The following is a 20,909-nucleotide window of genomic DNA, read 5'->3' on the forward strand; positions in this document are numbered from 1 at the left end:
CCAGAATTTCTCTGTTTGTCCTTTTGGCAAGACGAAAAATTCTTTACAATTTATATTTCACTGTTTCCTTCAAATTGGAGCAATTGTAAATTGCTCAAATGTTATAACTTTTATAAATATGGAGGGAGATTATTCCTAACAGACTTCATTGTTAGAATGTTTCTCCTGACAGTCAATTTATTTTTGCTTTATTCTAAATCCCCCCTCTTTTGTGTTGCTAAGCTTTATGTATTGTGTTTCATCCTCTTGGCCCAGTTGAAAATATTAATAAACCTTCTAAACTGGACCACAAAAGCCTTCCTCCTCTTTTTCAGAGGACTAATAACCCTATGTTGTTTCACTAGTAAAATTACATTGTTACCCTCCTATACCTTTCCCATTCATGACAGCTGTGAAAATACAGCCCCAGTATACGTTGATGTTCTTTGTTGTCTTCTGCAACATCTAATTCAGTTTCTGGCATTGGACTAGCCTTTGTTGGCATTATTATGTCTGCACCTATCCATATTTTGGGTTATTTTTCCCTGGAAGTAGTTCCCTAGGCTCTATCCTGTTTGTAGATTTTCTGCCCACATATCTCACTTCTGTTAGCTTCTTTGTACTAATTTTTTTGTCTTCTATGGTGTTTTCAACATTTAGTTTCGTCTAAGAATTGATTCAGTATGCAGTGTATCCCTTAGTCCAGTTCATTAATAAAGACGTTAAATAAAACTGTGACTAACGCTAATCCCTCTGGCACACAGCTGGACACTTCCCTTCCAACTCAGTACGTTGCCACTCATCATTACCCTTTGCTTATGGTCTGTCAGCTACTTTTCAGTCTATGAGATAGGGTATTGCATCCCAGCTCTTTGGAGTTCGTCCACAGAGCAAGGTTTTTCAGAGAAGTTGCATCAAACGTTATCGCCTGTTGCTTTATTCCACCAATGATTAAGTCCAGATTTAAAAATAATGAATTTATCTGATGTCTTGTTCATTAGTCATCTCTTCTTTTGATTGCTATTTTGTCTTAGTTTTTTCCTAAAACTGATTTTGTTTCCATAAGGTCTATGTTTTGTTTCTATTCTCCATATTTTGCTTCTATGTTGTGTGTCAATGTCCAGCAAATATTTGCCAAGATTTTCTTCCTTATTTGAAAACCAGAAAGGAGGTATGTGTATATATAGGGATTTTTTAAGTCTAACACAATACTTTAGAATGCAGAGCAAAATTAGCTAATGTTACAGTAACTTATCTACAATAGTAAGCCTCTAAAGAGCAATGAGGAAAGAGAATTAACTCTTCTTGTGCAGATTTCCTGGAAGGACTTTTAAAAGGTGCCTTTCATTTGCTTGCTATCCTCACTAATTCCTTAAGAATTCCTTAAGATATTGAGACGTATATCAGATAGACATGTTTATTTGGTGTTTCCAGGTATTTTTTTTTTCAAAGTATGTTCTTCATTAACGTTTTTTGAGTACTTACCGAGCAATTCTTTTCAGATGTTTCCCGTTGTTCTTGCTCCTTATGCATTTCTACATGCCAACATTTTATTAATTTCTCAGAATTATGGTTTTGGTAGTCTGTTACTCATATGTTGCCATAGTGTCTGTGTTCATTTCTTGGTTTGAAGTCTAATACTTTCTGATCAGAGGCACCAGGCATCATTATATCCTCACATTCCTAATTCTGCCCTCTTGCTGGAGTTTTGTACTGTTGGCCTCTCTGCTGAAATCTGTCTTCTCCAGATAATGACATTGCTGACAAAATTGAGTCTCCGAGATGTGTTTTAAAAGTATTTGTCTGAGGAATTGAAGAGACACTGTGAAAGCAGTAATATAAATGAAGTAGACCTTACTGCTGCGTCTCTCATTATTTGTATGTAGCCATCAAAGGCAAGGGTTTTTGCAACATGAGAGCCAAAACGACAGGCACCTTAAGAATTGGGGTGGTAGTCAAAAGTGCTTAATGCTAAGCAACTGCTGTTGGCTTAAGTGCTTGATATTTTCCACTGCTTTTTGTCATGTATTACCGAAAATTTTTCTTTAACTCAACAGCTACTTTGATTCTCATCTTAGGGTCTCAGAAATGTACACAATTTTGGGAGATGGTGCAGACAGGCAGTAAGTGTAATAATGAATAACGCTACTGAGTTTTGTCACCTCTGCAGATAGTTTAAGCCAATCTCAAAACCCATGCCATTTGGCTCTGTTGCCAGCCAAAGACTTGCAGACAGTAGTTAAGGTTTCTGCAGTGGTACAAACATCACAAAGTATCTTTACATTAGACAAATACTTATTTTACTGAATTTTATGATGATGTGATGTGGGGTTTTCAGCACAATTTTGACCACCACCTTTTCTCCAGTAAGACGGTAATCATAGGTATTCAGATATTGCCATATGTGAGAATCTCCTGTGACTGTCTCCCAAAATTCATTGCAATTTTGTCAAGAAAATCTTAATTGCCTCCTTTCCTGTGTTTCTGGCTGTGGTGCTTCATGTATCTGCCTTCAGATTTCTGACTTCTTTCCTGCCATATAGGACAGAGAAACAAGAATTTTTGCTTTTTCATGCAGTTTTTTTGAATTAGTGATGCAGAAATACATGGCGTTGTGAGAGACTAGTGAAAAGCAGTGGTTAGTTTCAAAACTGGAAGTTATTTGCTAGCCAAACAGTTTTCGTAATTAAATTTAGTGATGTCTTTCAAAAAAAGTTTGAAGCTATTGTTTGAGAATTTGTGAATGATGCTGGCTGCAGGCAGATCATCACGTATGTGTGTTCAGTGCCAGCTTGACCTGAGTGTCAAAATGGGAAGATAGGAGACAGTAATCCTTGCTGATGCATTAAAATGGAGAGGTTAGATTATGTATCTTCAGCAACACACTGTGAATAACGAGCCTTGGCATAGGGCTGGTGCACCTGTCATTGCTGGAGGGCAAAGAGACAAGTGGTTCCAAAGGGAACTGACCTTTTTCTTTCAGGCATTGAGTCAATCCCATATCCTAAGGCACACATTCTACGTTAAAATTATTATAACTCTCCTGCTATTATGCTGAACAACAGACTCTGGTGAGAATCTGTGGAAAAACCCCATAAAATGATGGAGATGGTGGTTTGTGTATTGTTTTTAATTAAGCCTTTATAGGAAATATGTTCTGTAATTTTGAAAGACATCACTAAAACAGTTAAGTTCTCTGGTTAAGAAAAATTTAATTGAAGTTTAAAATAAAATTTTGAAATGTTCTTTGTCTGAATTAGCAGCTCGCTGGATACCAAAATGTAAATGACAGTATTTATCACTAAATGCGATTCACAAAAAAACCTGCATTCTTTTAAATAATGTAATGTATAATACAGCGTATATCCACTGTCTGCTACCTCAGCTGAATTTATATCCATAAGATCTGATTTACAAATAAACAACTTTCTGTTAAATTATTTACATCTCATAATAATTGATCTTACAGAGTTGATCTTATGCTGAAGCATATTTGATCATAAATTCAATGAAAGCAGCCACCATCTTTGTGATGTTTGTCCAGCTATATCCTTCTGTGAATAAAATAATAAAGATGCCAGCTGTGTTTGTTTTATGATCACTGCTGCAATAAGAGGCTGGAAATACAAATGAATAAAAGCTCTAATTTTTTGTGTTAGCTATATAAACTCAGAATCTTACTGCAAAAAATTTAAATGGAAAAAATAAAATTTTTATTTCTGTCACATTCTCATAAATGTATTGTTTGCTTTTTTTTTGTTCCTGCTGTTTAGGAATCCAGAATAGTTTTAAAATATTGCTATTGTTTGGACCCAAATTTACAAAATCCAAGGAAATCTAGTAAAAACAGATGAAATATATGCTTTTCTCTCTGACACCATTGCAAGTTAAGAATGGACCATCATTTTTGCATTGCATTCTTTGGTTAGATTCTATAGTAATCTTCAAGCTCTGTTTACTACCGTGTACTGTTAGTGTGCCTCAAACTAATTTCACCACCCTGACATAAAAAAATCATGCTCCAGATTATTATTGGCCTTCCTTCAGCATTATGACTTTGGTAGAATAGTGTTATATTCCTTTTCTTTCTTTCATATTTGATCCTTAAAGTGCCCTTGAGTCAAGCTTTATTCTGCAACCATGAGGGCATGAATCTTTCCTGAGATGTTGACAGATAGTGTTTGGTGAATATCATTTTTCTGTCAGGTACAGCCTATGTCTATGTGCTAACTAAAGCAGAGCCAGGGACTGCCTTCTGGCCCTGAGGCCATGTGGCAGACCTTAGCCCCAGCTGTACTAACACTTGGGCATGCATTTCCTGTGGGCTTTGTGTGGTCCCCATGCAGCTGCAGGTGCAATTACTATTTCTGGGGTGCTCAGTATTAGTTTTTTAATCCAGAGTTTCCAAAATAACATAAGACCAATGCTGCAGACCATGAGAATTGTATTTTCTAGCATAAGATTGAAGGTAATATATCGCACGCCCTGCTTGTAGGGGCTGCTGCCCTTTGGGAATGGTCCCTGCCATGGGTTGTTCCCTGAACTGTGTCTAGGAGTGGTTTTGGCGAATGCTAGTTGGCACGGATCAAAATAATCCAGGGTCAATGTGGACACTCAGTAGTTGAGTGGTCAGGCTCCCTCCCTAGCATGGCTTAATTTGGCAATATAGGCCTCAGCAAAGAGGTTCTTAATATTCCCTGCCCCTTGCACACTTAAGCATATTCCCAGTGAAGTTTTTCCTCTCACTGTAATGCTAGCATCCTTTGTCACCTAGGTCTGAAGCCTGAGGGCTGTTTTTTATCTTTCTTTTCCTATTCCGTGCATCCAGACTGCTATATACATTTTACAATTTTTTTTTTTTCTTTACAGCTTTTCCAAGATACTTTTTTTCCTTCCCCAGCCAACTCTGTCACTCAGGTCTTGTTTATTGTAATATACTTTTCATGTCCTCTCCTGACCAAGACCCTTCTTCAGATCACATAAAACGCAACCAGTAAATTCAGTTCATTTTTTTGTGGATTGTTTAGCTCTCTTCCAACATTGGCTGTTTCACTGCATCATTTTTGAGCTCTTTCTTACCCTGTTCAAAATCCTCCATAATTATGCCTCTTCCTCTTCCTTCACAAAGCTGTGTATTTGCTCCTATTCCCTATTCTTATGTCAGTGATCCCTTACTCATATTTGGGCCTTCTCCTGTCCCCTAGATAATTCAGGCAGATTCACAACTGCTGTCTTCCTTTCTGGGAATCAGATGGGCTTGTGCCCAGATAGTGCATTGACCAGTTGTTTGTGGTCCTTTTCTCCAGGCTTCTTCTTCACAGTTTGGAAGCTGCTAGGGCTAGTCCTTGTCTGCCTCAAATGCCTGCTTTCACAGAAGGTTAATGTCCATTTAGGACCCTAAAATGGGTCCCAGATGTTTATTTACCTGCTTGACCCAGTTCAGTTGCAACACACATGACCAGATGTGTCGCAGAGCTCCATGGATTCCACAATTCCACGTGTGCAAAATCTTTTTAAAATCCACCGGATTATTTTGGGTCATTTGAAGTGACCTGAGCTCTACTGGAAGTCAATTTTTAGTGACAGTTGGCTCTTTGGGAAATCTGACCTTTAATGGTTATTATTATAGTTAACAATTCTGATTTTCGTTCTTAAATCACCTATGCTGATTTATGTCTAATTAGCAGTAACTCCCTGCTTAGCTGTCTCTTTCATGCTACTTTGACAGGTTAGGATTTGCAAAAATAGTTCAGGATTGAGGCCTTCCCTACTGCAAGCCAATTTCTGAGTGTCAGATAGCACTGCATCTTCAAACATATGTGTGTACAAGCACTTAAAATCCACATATTTCAGTAACTGATAGCTAAAATATATGGAATTTGTGGTTTGGTCATTCATCTCCAACCTGTTTATAGTTAAAAAGGCATAAATTGTTGTGTTAAATCTGAGCAACTTCTTAAAAAGACCCTTCAATACAGGTACATGTGGATATGTAATGTTTCACTTTTTCTAAAAAATCAATGCAAAATCATGTTACGTTTTCTCCAAATGGCATACTAGAGAGAGATCACTGTTTTCTCCTTCTACAATGGTCTCTGTGCCTAAGAAACCCTTGAATAATTACACTCAGTTTTTTCCCTGTTCGAGTTCAAAGTCAAATTCAGACTTCTTTTAACAGATTGGCACAAGCATATTTATCTCTTAACAAGTATGACTGCTGTTGGTATCAGGCACTGGATTTTCAGTCTGCCAGCTTCTCCCTGCTCAAAGATGACCTAATGTTCCCTTTAGAAAGTATCTGTCTCCATTAATGTAAAGAGAAAGAGTGGTGTGCTAAATCAGGAGAGTGAATCTGGAGGAGGAGTGGCACCTTCTGCAACACAATACTGGTGTGAATGTGTTTTCCCATCCTGTGATCTCTTCTAATGTCACCTGAACCAAGTACCTCAGGGTCAGGGAGCTACAACTAGTTCTGTGTGATATAAGTCTGTCTCAATATATAGGTATAATCATACATAATAAAGTATTTTTGACTGCATAGCTTTGAATATATTGCCCATATGCTCTCATTATAACCATCTTGGTCTCCTCCTCTCAATGTTTACTAGTTCTGCATCATTCCCCTGCCATGTCTTAGCTTAAGAGTGTAGTTGCAAAAAGACCAGGACGCCTACTTGTACATAATTGCTTTGCCTCATTGGGTTCAGCCAGGCGACTCATATACATAAATACATGCACATGCCTGGGGTCTGTCTTCCTGAGCTTTCTAGGCTTGGGGCATTCTCTCTGCCTCCAAATCTCTATCCACCTTTAATGAGCTGTATAAATAAATACAAAGTACTCCTGTTTGTTCCATATCCATAAAAATACATTTTATTAGCTGAAAGGTATACCATAATAGAAAAGATCAGACCCATCCAATGTTTTAGGGAGCTGTGGGAGGACAGGACAAGTAGCTGCTTCCAAGTGGTTGATGGATCTGAGGCTGGGGCAAGACAGATTTGTAGGTTAACTGTGATAAATGATCTTTGGCTTCACTGACTAAAGCAAGGTCACCCTTCTCGGGGCACTGCCTGCATGCTGCAACCTTGCAGCAAATTCTTGTTGAAGTACTGTGCAAACAGACCAGTTCTTATTTACATTAGAATGAAATTAAGACTTCTCAAACCTGAGATGATAAAATATTGGACAAGAGGGCAGAGATTTATAAGGCAGTGCTAATGTTTATTTACTAGACCTTAGTTCTGTCTTTTTTTTTTTTTTCGTTTGCAAAAGGCAATAGGTCCGAAAAGACAGCTGTTTTTTCTTTCTGTAGTCATTTAATAAGGGAAAATAGGGGAAACTTTGTTTACTGCTCTAGTGGCTGCACCCACTGACAAATTTGAAATTCAGGGTTTGGTTGTTTTTTCTTTGGAGTATTTTTTGCTTGGATTTCTTTGGAGAGAAACAATCCAGGTTGTCGAGGGTGGGTGGAGGAAAAGCAGAAAGCTTTGACTGCATTGTATGCCAAAGGTTTATTTCAGCTATTTGTATGTTTGGGGGGGGGGGTGGTGGTGGGGGGTGGTTATTCCCCCCTTTTCTTTGGCTTATGTCCAGCCAGTGAGGAAATAAATACGTGAAGAAAGAATGCTATGGAATGTTAACTCTGCTGCCGTATTTTCTTCCTTTTATCATGCCCCAAAATTCAGTGAAGTTGATATAAATTCACCATGCCTTCTTTTAAAAAGCATAACAGAAAGGCATTCTTCCTTTAAGAGTCAGACTGTAAAAGGTGATTTTCTTTCACTCAGTTTGGTTTAAGCCTGTAAAAAGCATTAAGTGAAAAATCTGATATATTTGTTAGGGCATTTATTGCACTACTAACTTATATTTTCAGTTCTCAGTGAAAGGTTTATAGAGAACATAAACCTTAAAGAGTTTTTGTTCAGGATTAAAGATATATTTTCTCCATTTTCTGGTGAAATAATAGCTCATAAAATGATTGGGGTGTTAGTAATTATTTTTAGCTTTATTTATTTTCCAAGGATATTCTGTTCAACTTGCTGAGATGCATGAAGAACACCTTTAAAAAACCCTCTCCTTGATCTGAAGATTCATGCCCTTTAAAGAATTTCAAAAAAATCAAAAGCTTCTGATTAGATGTAGCCACTGTGTTGTTGTTCTTCATTAATTACACTTACCGCAAGCAAAGACCTTCCAGTAAACTATAAATCTAGCATATTCAGTAGTAGTCTGTTGTGGTGCAAGTAATACACCATGTCTTCCGTAATTAATATCTTTAATACTGGGCTAACTGGGATGCTGAAAGAATTAAAATAGGTGATTTGCAGTGCTATATAAAATCAAGAAGTAATTGCTAAATTCTTTCTAGGGCGAAATGGTAAGGCATGTTCTGATTAAAATGTCTTAGGAAATACTTTTTCTGGGAAATATCTGTATCTGAGAGAAACTGCTGAAAACTGAGTCAAATAATGTGAAATACTTCAGGTATTCTTCTTTTAGTTTAAATAATTAGTTGTGGTTTTAAACAGTAGCAGAACACTGTACCCAGTAGTCATGTTGCCTGGAATATTACAACCTCAGAATTCCCAGGAATTAAGGAAGTTATGTGATCGTATCACAGAAAGCCCCATTCTCAATAGCTTAGAGTATGTTTTCACTGGACATATATTGTATATTTGCTATTTAAATAAGCTCATTTTTCTTCTCTTTAATGTCTGCCATGCAGACTCCATAGTTCTTGCCTCATTTGATGCTCCAGCATATATTATCCTGGCAAAAAGATGCCTAGCATCAAAAGTAAACCTTATTCTGTATCAAAATGGTATAGAATAAGTAGGGGGAATATCTGCAATATTGTCAATGAACAGTATTGGCTATCTTCATGCCCTAAGCTCTCAACAACTGGCACTGGGATTCTTTGGAAGGTTTCATAGCCCAGCATATTTATTCTGAGGCATCAGAGCAAGAGCTAGCCCGGGTCCATGTCAGGCTATAGAAGGACAAAACCCAGGATACTGTTAAGTCTGTTGTAAATTGACTGATTCTCTTTAAGCTTAGCATTTAAAGCTCAAATCAACCAAATTAAATTTTTACAGGTGTTGTGTTCTGTAAGGGTGTTAATATTCTCCTTCCTATATGAAGCAAACCTTTCAAGCTGGATATTGCAAGCAGTGTTGTGTTGTAGAAATACAGTAACATCTGAAACACAGGAAATCTAGTGCAGAAAGAGTCAGGGAGAAATAGATTCATATCTAAGCTTTTGTCTTGAGTTACGTTCAGTGATGACACTTACAAATGATTTTATGATCTAGTAATGACTGAGCTTGATGGCCATTATCAAATGTGAATTGCCGTGAGAGGTTGGATCACTTCATTGTCTAGCTTAGGTGTGACCCAACGGAGTCTCTGAAGCCTCACGTGACTCATGAGCAGTTTAAGTAAGCGTCTTAATTCTCCATTCTGAGAAGTTCAGGAGCTGCAACTATAATTACGGTTCACCTACTGGGTCAGTAGATTCTTTTAAAAATTTACCAAGTGTATAAAAATGATGTACCTAGAGGTAAATCTATATTAATTAAAATAGAAAAAAACCCTAGTTGCCTATATTGTTAGAACCTTCATTTGTTACATTCAATTTTTTCCATGAAATGCTATTCAACTTGGCTGCTTTCCAGTTAATGGCATCTGTGCAACTGTCAAGTGAGAATTAGTTCAGACAGGTCAGGATTATTATTACCTTTCTGGAATGCACTAAATGATCTTACCTCCACAGCTTTCCAAATGGGGCTCTGACCTCTTTTACATCTACATTAACAGCAATACCAAAGAATCAAACACCGATACTTTTAGTTCTGTGCAATATCACTGAATACTTATCATTGATTGTCATGGCTTTTATTTTAATAATAAACATTTTGACCACCTCTTCAGTACTTCAACAGATAAGACTGCTGATGCTGTGATATGGTAATATAATTAAAAGGGATCAAACTAATTTCTAAATTTCCAAAGAGATCGCTCCATACACCTTTATGGAAATCGTGAAGGTCTGAAGACTGTGGAGCACAGTGTTGTGCAGCAGCACAGAGCAAGGACAGACGCTGGGAGCAATATAGCCACGTTAGAGCAGGATTTGCCCCAACCTAGCTCATTGAAGAAGCGTGAGCATGCTGTTGCACTAATGTGGCCATCTTGCTTCTAGTGAGGTACCGAGCTAGAAGAGCACAGTTGAACCGATGGCCTAGGGAGCCTGGAGACCGTACTTTCCTGCCCTGCATGTGTAAAGCGCTCAGTGTTTCTGAATCTAAACTGCTGCCAGAACCTCAATTTGGGACGAACAAGAGGGGCATTGGGTGTTTGGAGACATGCCTCTCCTAAAGAATGTGCACAACCCACCACAATGTTAGGTCTGCTGTTGGCAGCCCCATATAGGTGTGGGGGACAATCCCAACGCTGAAATATGGTCCCTGTGCCTGTGTTTGACTGTAGGTTAAATAGTCTTTACTGTATAGTTTGGCTGAAGTACCACTACACTGTGCTGTAGAGCAAATTCTGTATTTTGTGATTGATCAGCAACAAGTAAAACCCTGCTTCAGTGAGCCTTCAAAAGCTTTTGTCTCTCTTTGTTCATCAGTTTTAGTCCTCAGTACCCTCTGTGTAAAACACTGAGAAAAATGATAATGTCTTTACTCCATTAGATTTTCATCTTAAGGTGCCGCTTTATGCCTTCATCTGTATCAAAAGCTAAAAGCATCGCATCAAAACTTGTGTTCACTTGTTGCGGTGGTTTCATGATGGCTAAATAATCTCTGCAACAGCTCCGTGGAGGCACGCCAGGCGTGTTAGGGAAGCAGCTCCTGCACACTGGAGCTGGCACGTCAGGTCTTTGAAGACAGTAGGTGTTCTCGGCATGGCTGTGACAACAGAAAAGGCTGTTGATATTTAGTAAAAAGGAAATGTTACTTAACGTAGGCCCTGCTCCAATTTGTGTGCTGCATAGCTGCTGCTAGTAGGGTTGTGTGTGTATTCAGAGGTGCAAACTATCAAGGCACGTGAGGGCATGTCTGTATCAGCTGGTCGGAAGATAATGAATTTGCAAAGAAAACTTTAACTACAATACACGATGTTGGCACAGTTTTGTGTCAGAACCCAGGAGAGGCCTAAAGCCTGGGCCAAGGAGGAAAGACTGCCGTCCTCAAGCAGACTTGGGTGAAAATGGGGAATGTGGCCCTCGTGGCAGTGCGATGGGAGGTGGGACACCACAGGGACTGTACAAGAGCCCTGTTGTTGAGGGGAGCACAGCATCCTCTGCGAAACAAGCTGTGAGGGCTACCGTATCGCCTGTCTGATTTGCACCAAGACATGAAATTTTTTGTTTATCCTCTTCTTGCCATTAAAGTCTGCTAAATGGTGTGATTGTTCAGGTTAACGGTGGTTTTGTCTTTCAGCACTTCAGGTTGCAAGGGATTACTTAGAATAAAGAAGCAGAGCTGAGATTTCCAAGGGGAATTAGGTGCCTCACTCCTCTAGGCCATGCTATAAATGCCAGTTGAGAAATGAATTAATGATACACTGCGAGAGTCGTATCTTCACATGGAAAATATGCACAGTAAACGATTTTTGCTTTGGGAAGTACTTACCTCATGCTGTTAGGAGCATATAGACAGCATATTATCTCCATTTGTTTTAATGTCCATTTGTCTTAATTATTAATGTGAATTTGAGCTGCCGCCTTCATTGCATTTAAAAGCAAATCACCCCAAGTTCAGAAGTTCACTGCACATGCCCAAAACATTTTTTTTCTCAAGAGTTTAAACGAAACTTCAGTGATCTTAGTCATGTTCTGCTTGACCAAATACTGACCTTCCTCTGCAGTAGAAAGACATTTAAGCCTGTTTTGTGAAATTAAATCAAATTCTTGTAATCCAATGAGATTTACAACTGCTCAAGTCTGCTCAGATTCATATGTGTTTAAAGTGAGACAGGTTCATATGGTGTTTGTTTTTCTTGAGCTAAGGCGGTATATAGCGTTTGGGATTAAGTTGAAAATCAATGTGTTTCACAAATGTCATCAGAGTAGGTCTGTAAAAATATTCCCAATGTTTCTCAAAACTATATCTACATATTATTTAATACTCATTGCCAAAGGTTTCTCTGTATTCTGCTGTACGCCACATTTTCTGAAAGTATGTATGCTGTCATGGCTAGTAACTATTCCTCAGTGATTAGTGTGACAGTAAGTGAAGCATGAATATTGAGACTTGCCATATCATGCATGCCAAGTTCCTGCATGGCCCAACTGCTGTGAGACAAAACATGCTATTATGTTTTAGACACAAAGCCATATTGTATGAAATTCCATCCTGTCACATACTGAAGGAGGTGTATTTAAAAATCAAAATTTTTTTTTTCTTCAGTTCTTTTTGTTAACTTTTCTGTATTAGATGCTTAACTACTGACCCCATCAGAAAATTCAGCCTTTGTCCCTATTGAGGAATCACATTTCAAACTTACATCAGACAAATTGTTAATGTTTTAAGGAGGAGATTATTGGCAAAAAAAAAATAAAAGGAAGGAAACAAAACCAAACATTCTGACGTTCCAGACCACTGAGATTATGCACTAAATGGGTTTTTCCAAACAATTCTGATGTAGTAGATGTAATTTAAATACATGATCATATAGTGCATTTTTCATAAGTGGAAGAATAGCTTGTCCTTAAGCAAAGCAGCAAAATTAGTCATGCATTCCACTAAGGCATCAGTTTTGAGACCCACATGCATATGCCTTTTGCAGTGTCCACTGATTTCCAGAAGTGACCTTCACAGAAGACATAGGTTTTGGAGAAGAGTTTTTTCATTGCTGTGCAAAGCTCTGTAAACAAAGCTAGAACTTTGATGAACTTTAAAGATATAGCTGAGCCTAGCTAAAAGTCTTGATTTGATCCATGAGTTACTTGGATGATCTTTGGCCTGTATTACACAGGAGGTGAGACTTGACCATTATGGTCCCTTCTGAGTTTAAAATCTATAAATGCTTAGGAACATAATACTAAGTATGTAGCAACTGGACTCTTCAAAGCACTGTAGAAATAACTAACACACACACACACACACACACACCCTCCCAGCACTATTCAGAGTATTATCAGGGCAGGTAAATGTAATAATTATAGCAGATTGAACTATTTTTGCAGACTGTGCAATGAATTTAGTCTTTTTTCTATTTATTAATTATAAAACTGGTTCTAATTTTGAGTCATTTATTCACAATGATTTCATTAGTTGATGTGATTATGTTGCAGGCCTAGATATTTTTGTTGGGTTTATGTTGTATTAATGTATAATCTGCTAATTATTCGGTACTTACATTTGGCTTCTTGATTGATCTCAGTAAATGGGTATCTTGTTTTGTTTCTAAACTGGGAAGGTGACTTTGGCTTCCTAAACTGTTCCTACTCAAAATATTTTCAGTTTATATTAGTTAATCTGATTTTCTTGCTAAAAAAAAATCTTAGCAGTATGCCAGGTACGTTGGTGACCATTAAAACAGTCAAAATGTTGGCACTACTCAGTTCAAGAGCACTGAGGAACTAGGGTGTCATCATCCATAATTTCACCTGCAATTCAGAATTCATTAATGTTTGAATGTTCTCTTCTTTTGCTTTGCCTTACTTAATTAGCATCTTCACTATACCTATGGATCAGCTAAGGAATGGTACAATTCTTATATTGGAGGGTAATATTTCACTACTTATTTAACTGACCTCATTTTTCTGACTTAACAGTAGCTTTCATTCAAGATAGAGCAGGTTTACTATGGCTCCTAAAAAGGATGCAGCTACCTCTGTGGGGGAAAAAAAATAGTGAAATGATTTGCCAGGACCTCTGAACAAATAATTGGTGCAGGTGGGATTAGGACACAAGACCAGCTTCACAGACTCACTACAATCACTGGTCCATGGGAATTTTGGATGTGTAGAAGAATTAATACCAATTCACCCTGAATATCACTGAATCACAGAATCTCTACGGTTGGAAAAGACCTGTAAGATCATCAAGTCCAACCATCAACCAACACCACCATGCTCATTAAACCATGTCCCACAATGCCTTGTCCACACGTTCCCTGAACACCTCCAGTGATGGTGACTCCTCCTTTTCCTTTCTTTGTTAAGAATAGCCTTTTCTCCTGGTATTTTGCTGTGTTCTGTAATGAACTTCCCTGTAATTTTCAAAAAGTTGAATGAAACAATTTCTACAATCTGGTAGTTTAAGGAATCTGGGATTAATGCTGTTATAGAATCTGATTTTTAGGCAATGACTGTTTCATTCAAGATGCCTTTATTTTGTCATGAGAAAACTTATGCCCATCAGAAATACTGAAATTTAGCATCTGTTTAACCTAGAATAACAATTCCAAATCCTGGGAATTCTGTGAGATTATGGTTGATGAGAAATAATGTCCTGAAGCAGTCAGCACTTCTGGGCAGTTCATCCCTGGGTAATTTCTGGACAAAAATCCTGCCTGTTATCAAGAAGAGATCAGATAGGCACAGTATTCAAAAATTCCTATCTAGCGTACAGTTGCTAGAAATTAAAAAAACAGCCAGCGTCATATTTTTTGAATTATTACAAATATCAGCATATCATACATATGCCAGCACATAATTTAGCAGAGATGCTTTTGACTTTTAAATTTTTTTTTTTCACATTGACTATAGTATGGGACAAAAAGTTGTATCTGTGATATTTGTGACTTACTTAGTTTTCACTGTAATAACTTTTTTTTTTCATTTAGTGTTTTCAGTGGTATCTGTTCTTTGTTGGAGAGATAGCTTTCACCTGTGCCTACATTGACCCTTATAAATTATGCCATGTGAGCCCAATATTAAGTATGTGAAAACAAAAGAGTAGCTGTTTAATGCATCTTCCTTGAATGGCTTTCCAGCAAGTCAGCTTGAGCTGAACAAAAATGAACATTTGCATGAAATATGGTGTAGGATTATTGATTTTAGAGGATAACACCATCTTTTTCAAATACTGCGGTATTCTGGACTGCAGTCTACTCTATCTGTTTTGGGAAACCAGTGCATTGAAAAATAAGAGACCTTTTATACGCTTTGGCATTTTTACCTGACAAGACATCTTTACTGAGCAAAGACATAGTTGAATTTACAAAGTTACCTACTAATAATAGCAACCCAATGTCGACAAGATTCAGAACCTCTTTTCCAACTGCATATTACGATAAGTTTGGTGGGTTTGGAAACCTAAGAGGCAGCTGCAGGTTACTAGACCCAAGCCACATCTTGCTGATTACCATTTTACTCTCTCCCCTCCAAATCTATTATTTTTAGTTTATATTTTCTTACAATATTCCCAAGCATATAGCTCCCAGTGAAACAATGAGTTTTCTCAGACTTCCCTAGGTAGCTTAGAAAAGATCATTCACTCACTCACAATTTAATGTTTGTATTGCATTAACACCTAATGAAGAGTCAGCGCCCTGCTGTGTGAATAGATGAAAAAATAAGAAGTCAGTGCTTCCCAAAAGACAAATGTCTTTACGAAACATGATGCGTATGCTGTGTGTGAAGCATCGTTGGATTTTAAAATTTGATACTTCACGAAGTTGTATGAATACTTTTATTTTAAGCTTGGATTTCATGGGTTTAGATAGTAATAACCATTTGTTTCCAGCACTGTAAATTTTCAGTCTGTCAGTATGCTCAATAAAATGTAAAGGGAAGAATCAAAACAGTTGCTTTCAAGATGCTGTTGCTCATGATCCTTTAGTGTACTAGGCAGGGCATATGTGATATGGTATATTATATGCTCTGTATTTGTAAAATTTGTATTCATTTTGAGCTTTCAATCCAGAAATAATTAATTGACTCCCTAACCTGAGGAATCGCTTTCCCAGTAGTGCTCCCAAACAGACTTTGTTTTTATCCTGGCTAGCAAGACTTGGTGTTTCAACTGCGCTGACTGCAGATGGAATTAGTAAACAGAATAATGAGATTGTTTTTCAGAAGAACCTTCTTGTTTGTGTTTCAGGCTGAGCTATGTGACTCATGCAGAAGATCTAGCCTCCAAACTACTCCAGTGTTTCCCAAAGAACAGACTGTCAGCACAGGCAGCCCTGAGCCATGAGTATTTCAGTGATCTGCCCCCACGGCTATGGGAGTTAACTGACAGTGAGTATAACCACCTCCGAATCGATTAAAAACAAAGATGCTGGTTCATACAGATGCATGTGTGTATGCTAACCCTCACATGCAGACGGCTTCATACACATACACAGCCGTGCACAAAATATGTGAGTGTAATTGTGTAGCTTGAATTTACATAGTTAGCTTGACACAGGAAAAAATACATTCTTTTTTTTTTTGCTATCTCTTCTCTGCAGTCTGCAGCCAGCTATCTTTGTATTTGATTATGTGTGTAGCCAACAGAATTATCTGAATTGTCATAAAGCAAAAAGAAACATACAATTTGCATATTTAGCGTTTTTCATGTTATAACATACAGTACTTAACTAGCTGCAGTGTACAGGATAAAAATCCAGCCGTGTTTGATTCAAAGAATCTATATCTGTTATAACAGTAACCTTTAAGAAAGGACCTGGCATTCGGAAGTCTGAGAAACACAAAGACAATCAGTTAATTTGCTGAGTTAAACTACGTAAGAAGAGGAGGCAGATGATATTATTAACTAAGAATGCTTTCAGTATTTACATACATCTTTTTATTTCTTTTATTAAACAAAATGCATTCCAGTTGACTTGGCAAAAATATTCCTATCATCATGTATGCTATCAGTTATCTCTTTAATAATTGTAAATCATTCATATCATACATGTCCGTATCTTTTTCCAGTCTTAAAAGCACACTACTATTTATTCTGGGGAAAAATATTATCATGCGTGATGGTTTTGATTCAGAGAAGGTTCTGTTATTAAAAATAGCTTTCACAGGGGAATAACAATCAGCATTTCGCTTTAACTCAATGTGGTGAAAAGAAGCATGCTTGCATTAGAACAATGTATGTTACTTTCTGCTTTCAAGCATACATCCATTAGCAAAAGATCTAAATCCAGTACTCCAAGGCAAAAAGTTCGGAGATGCAACAATGGCACCTGTGTGTGTAACTATGGCTGATTTTAAAGTCTGCTTGTAAAAAACTGAGCTCCCTTGCTGAATATTAATCCACAATAGATTCTGTTTACATGTGTCAGTATGAAAACTTTTGTCTCCCAAAAGTTTATCTTTTCCATCCTCGACAGCTGCTGTAGTAACATTTTGAGCTGGTTCTGTGGCCTGACTGTCCAAGTACCCTACTCCTGACTCTGCTCTGAAGAGCAGTCTCCCATTTGTAGAATATTAACATTAAAATCAAACTAGCACCACTAATTTTTGTCCATCACTGGCTCTGTCGTAGACAGTGTCCTTGCTGTGCAAAAAGATTCCCAGTTTCCTCCTCTGCCATGCTAACCCACCACTCAGCTTGCTGACTGCGGTACTTTGCATCCTTTGAATTTTCAGCTTATAGTGTAAATTAAGGCTGCTGTTGAAAGTCTGTCTTTGCTGAAACTGATGCAAAGAGATTCATTTCTTCAGGACTAATGAAGCATCAAGAATGCCAGTTCATTTATCCTTTTTCCACTAAATGGAAAACAAAAATCACTCTGTAGTGGTGACATCTCAATCCTTCTGACTGTGTGATTTAGTCTAGCCAGGATTTTGAATTCTGAATTCTGCAGTAGTGCTTTTCTGTTAATATGGACTTATTACCCACTTGCCACTTAGTTTATCAGTCAGTGGTTAAATCCAGTTCTATCAGTGAAGTAAATGCCTACACATTATCACTCTGCAGCAGGCTGCCAACAGAGACAGTCTTGTCCTAGTCATTAACAAGCACAATGTATGCAGAACACCAGAGGGGAATTAAAACCACAAAAAATACCTCAGGGTGGTATTTTTAATATGAGAATTTAATTTGTAATTTCACAGATTAAGAATTTTGGCTGCATTAATCCTTTTATCAGCTCACAGCAGGTTATTTGCAGAAGCATAACCATAAGGCGATATTCATTGGCAGAAACACGTCTTTGCATAACGTTAAACATCAGGAGCAGTGAAACCTTTTGAAGGGGGGAGAATAAAGATGAAAAATCATTATATTTTAAAGCAAGGTTCTTCTAAATGCCTCCAGTAAAATTTTGAGTTACAGAAAGACTATTTCTGTGTCTAGTAGATAATCATTATGAAGCATAAATCCAGATGCAAGAAAGGACAACCCCAGTATCAAATACTACAATCATTTCTATTTAGTATGACTTGGATATACTTGTAAACATATTTACAAAACAAAGAAGTCATATACTTTGGAGAGTTGGGAAAATTTTTACTGTGTAGTTAAATCACCAGCTTTTTTGATTCTAGTTCTCTGGGTTAATATTTTACATTGGGAAGGACTTGCTATTGACAGTTAATTAAATGTAGGTATAAATACATTGAGACTTTGTGCACAACAGAAGTGTGTGTACACACAAAATCTACTGCCTCCTAATCAAGACACCACTGCGATTTTACAAATCTCTGATGTATTCATCATGGGATATGTTTTGTCCAATTTACTCCTAGTGCTGAATTGCAAATTTGGGGATATAGCACTAAAAAACAAGAAAAGACTCCCAGGTGAGGAGGAAGAAAGGGAGAGAGGAAAAAAATCAGTCAAATGATTTTCTATAAGAAAATACTGTTTCTTTGGAATCACAGTATTTCACAAAAGTATGGTGACTTTGCCTACATAGAAAAAGTCAAAAAGAAGTGTTTCACTTTCTCTTCTTGTTTTGACTTTAGTACTATGAATTTATATTCTATGTAATATTTTACAGGAGAACATTCTGATCTTGTGTTTTATTTTAAAAATATGTGCAAAATGAGTTTATATGAGAAGCAAAATTTTGATTTTTGATTCAGTTTCGTTTCAAGTCAAGGTTAGATTTAGAATTGAGTTAGAAATTCAATTTCCAGGTGAGCTCTGTCTACCATGTAGCCACTTCCAGTTTTTAAAAATATTACATTAAAAAGGTAAGAGTTGTGCAATTCTGGTAAAAAATATTGTCTTGAAATAAAATACCATTGGTGAAGAAACACAGCCTTCATTCCTCTCAGACCTGAGCAGTAATCTATAGATTAGTCAGTCCTCCCCCTTTTCTGTTTTCATATTTGAGAACTCATATTGAATTAATTGCATAGAATATATGCCATTCATAATGTATGTTACCAAGGATAGCAGAATATCAAATGCAAGTTGAGATGTCAAAGACAGAGTGGGAAGATCTTGTATATAAAACAATAACTAGGTCTTTTAAATGCATAAAAATGAAAGAGTAGCTCCGAAAACTTACAGCTATGCTAGTTGTTAGTGAGAAAACAAGGAAAACTGTTCTGGCCCTGATCAGTTCTTTAAACAGACAGTCTATTAACATTTTCTCATGCAATCACACAGTGGCAGCTTTCCAAGGATATTTTTATATGGACATTTGTTCTCGGAAGCTATTAAAAGTCGGTGATTTTTCCCCACCAGTTTGAGGCATCTTAAGTAAAAATGAGTTTTCGTATCACCAATGTGTGAGTCCTTAACCATTTTGAGTTTGATCCCTGTGATTAATATCATCATGTCTACTAATAATTAGTTGCCTGGTGTTATTTGGAAATCTTCAAGTTTTTTCTAGCTCATGCAGAAGGGGGTTGCTTTATGTAAAAGCTTTTTGAGTTGTTGGGATATTTTTAACAAGCCTAGTTGTCTTTAATAGCTAATAAAATAAAGTAAAACAAGATATCTCAGTTCTACTGGCATCAGGATTTTGACAATGATATCAACTTATGGAAAAACCTTGCTGCATTTTTTCACATTCTTATTTATTTCTAAATGCTATCAGAGAGGAAATTTTCAAATGGAAAATATTAATTATATAGCAATGTAAGGACAAGCAAACGAACACACACACCCCCGGAAACAGTTTTTTTAAATGAATGCGACTTAGAATGTTTGCATCATACATCTTCCATCATCATGCATGCAGGTTCTTTCCAGTCAGAATTTTTACAGGGCTTACTTGTAAAAATAGATGGTATATGTAAAAGCTGTATATATTTACTCAGTATTGTGTTTGACATATATATTAACTAATTATTTTTAAATTACTACTTTTATGGAAAAAAATCAGAGTTTCTGAACTGACATTCTTTTTTGCAGTGTCTTCTATTTTTACTGTACCGAATGTAAGATTACAGCCAGAAACTGGAGAAAGCATGAGAGTCTTTGGAAAAAACAATAGTTATGGCAAAGGTGTATCAAACAGCAAACATTGAAGAGTACCTACGTTCACAACTGATAATGCAGGTAAGACATGATTATTGGAAGCTATCTTTGAAAATACTCTTTACTTTAGTTCTCTTTAGAGAAACAAAATATAAAATTCAACCGCACGTTTCTTAAATTGCTCACGTTCGGGCAGATAAGCTGTTTTTGCAGTATAGATGGTCAATATGAGGAGTGTAAGTTCCTGCCCTTGTGAGCAGGATCAATGTCACTGACAGGTTGAAAATACTGCAGAAGTTGGTGAGAGCAGATTAAACACTAGGTTGCTTTAATTTGGACTGATATTTTTTTTTCCCTGGTAAGATATGGAGAAATAAAATATCTCTTGCCAGTTCTGTTGTTAAACTTTGGAGCAAGCACAAAAAATTATTCATTTAGTAGGTTTGGTAGCCTTGATAGCAGAAGGAGGTTCATGATGGAGGCAGAGGTGCTGTCCTGGTAATAAATTTGATCTTTTTCACTGGATCTGCTAGAACTGGTTTTGGTCTTGGATGGCTTTCATTCAAAACCCCATCTTTTTAATCCTGGTTATTC

General features: G+C 37.1%; 1 protein-coding gene across 1 annotated transcript in view; it reads left to right on the plus strand.

Annotated features, from left to right (window-relative positions):
• Positions 1-20,909, plus strand: part of CDK14 (cyclin dependent kinase 14) — a 254,406-nt gene that overhangs the window by 169,348 nt on the left and 64,149 nt on the right. The window contains exons 12-13 of the mRNA XM_059818538.1: positions 16,041-16,180; positions 20,250-20,396. Coding sequence (XP_059674521.1) covers positions 16,041-16,180; positions 20,250-20,365 — 256 coding nt within the window. The 3' untranslated portion in view covers positions 20,366-20,396. The remainder of the gene's footprint in view (positions 1-16,040; positions 16,181-20,249; positions 20,397-20,909) is intronic.

The sequence above is a fragment of the Gavia stellata genome, chromosome 6 (genome assembly GCF_030936135.1).
Source record: "Gavia stellata isolate bGavSte3 chromosome 6, bGavSte3.hap2, whole genome shotgun sequence".
Classification (NCBI taxonomy): domain Eukaryota; kingdom Metazoa; phylum Chordata; class Aves; order Gaviiformes; family Gaviidae; genus Gavia; species Gavia stellata.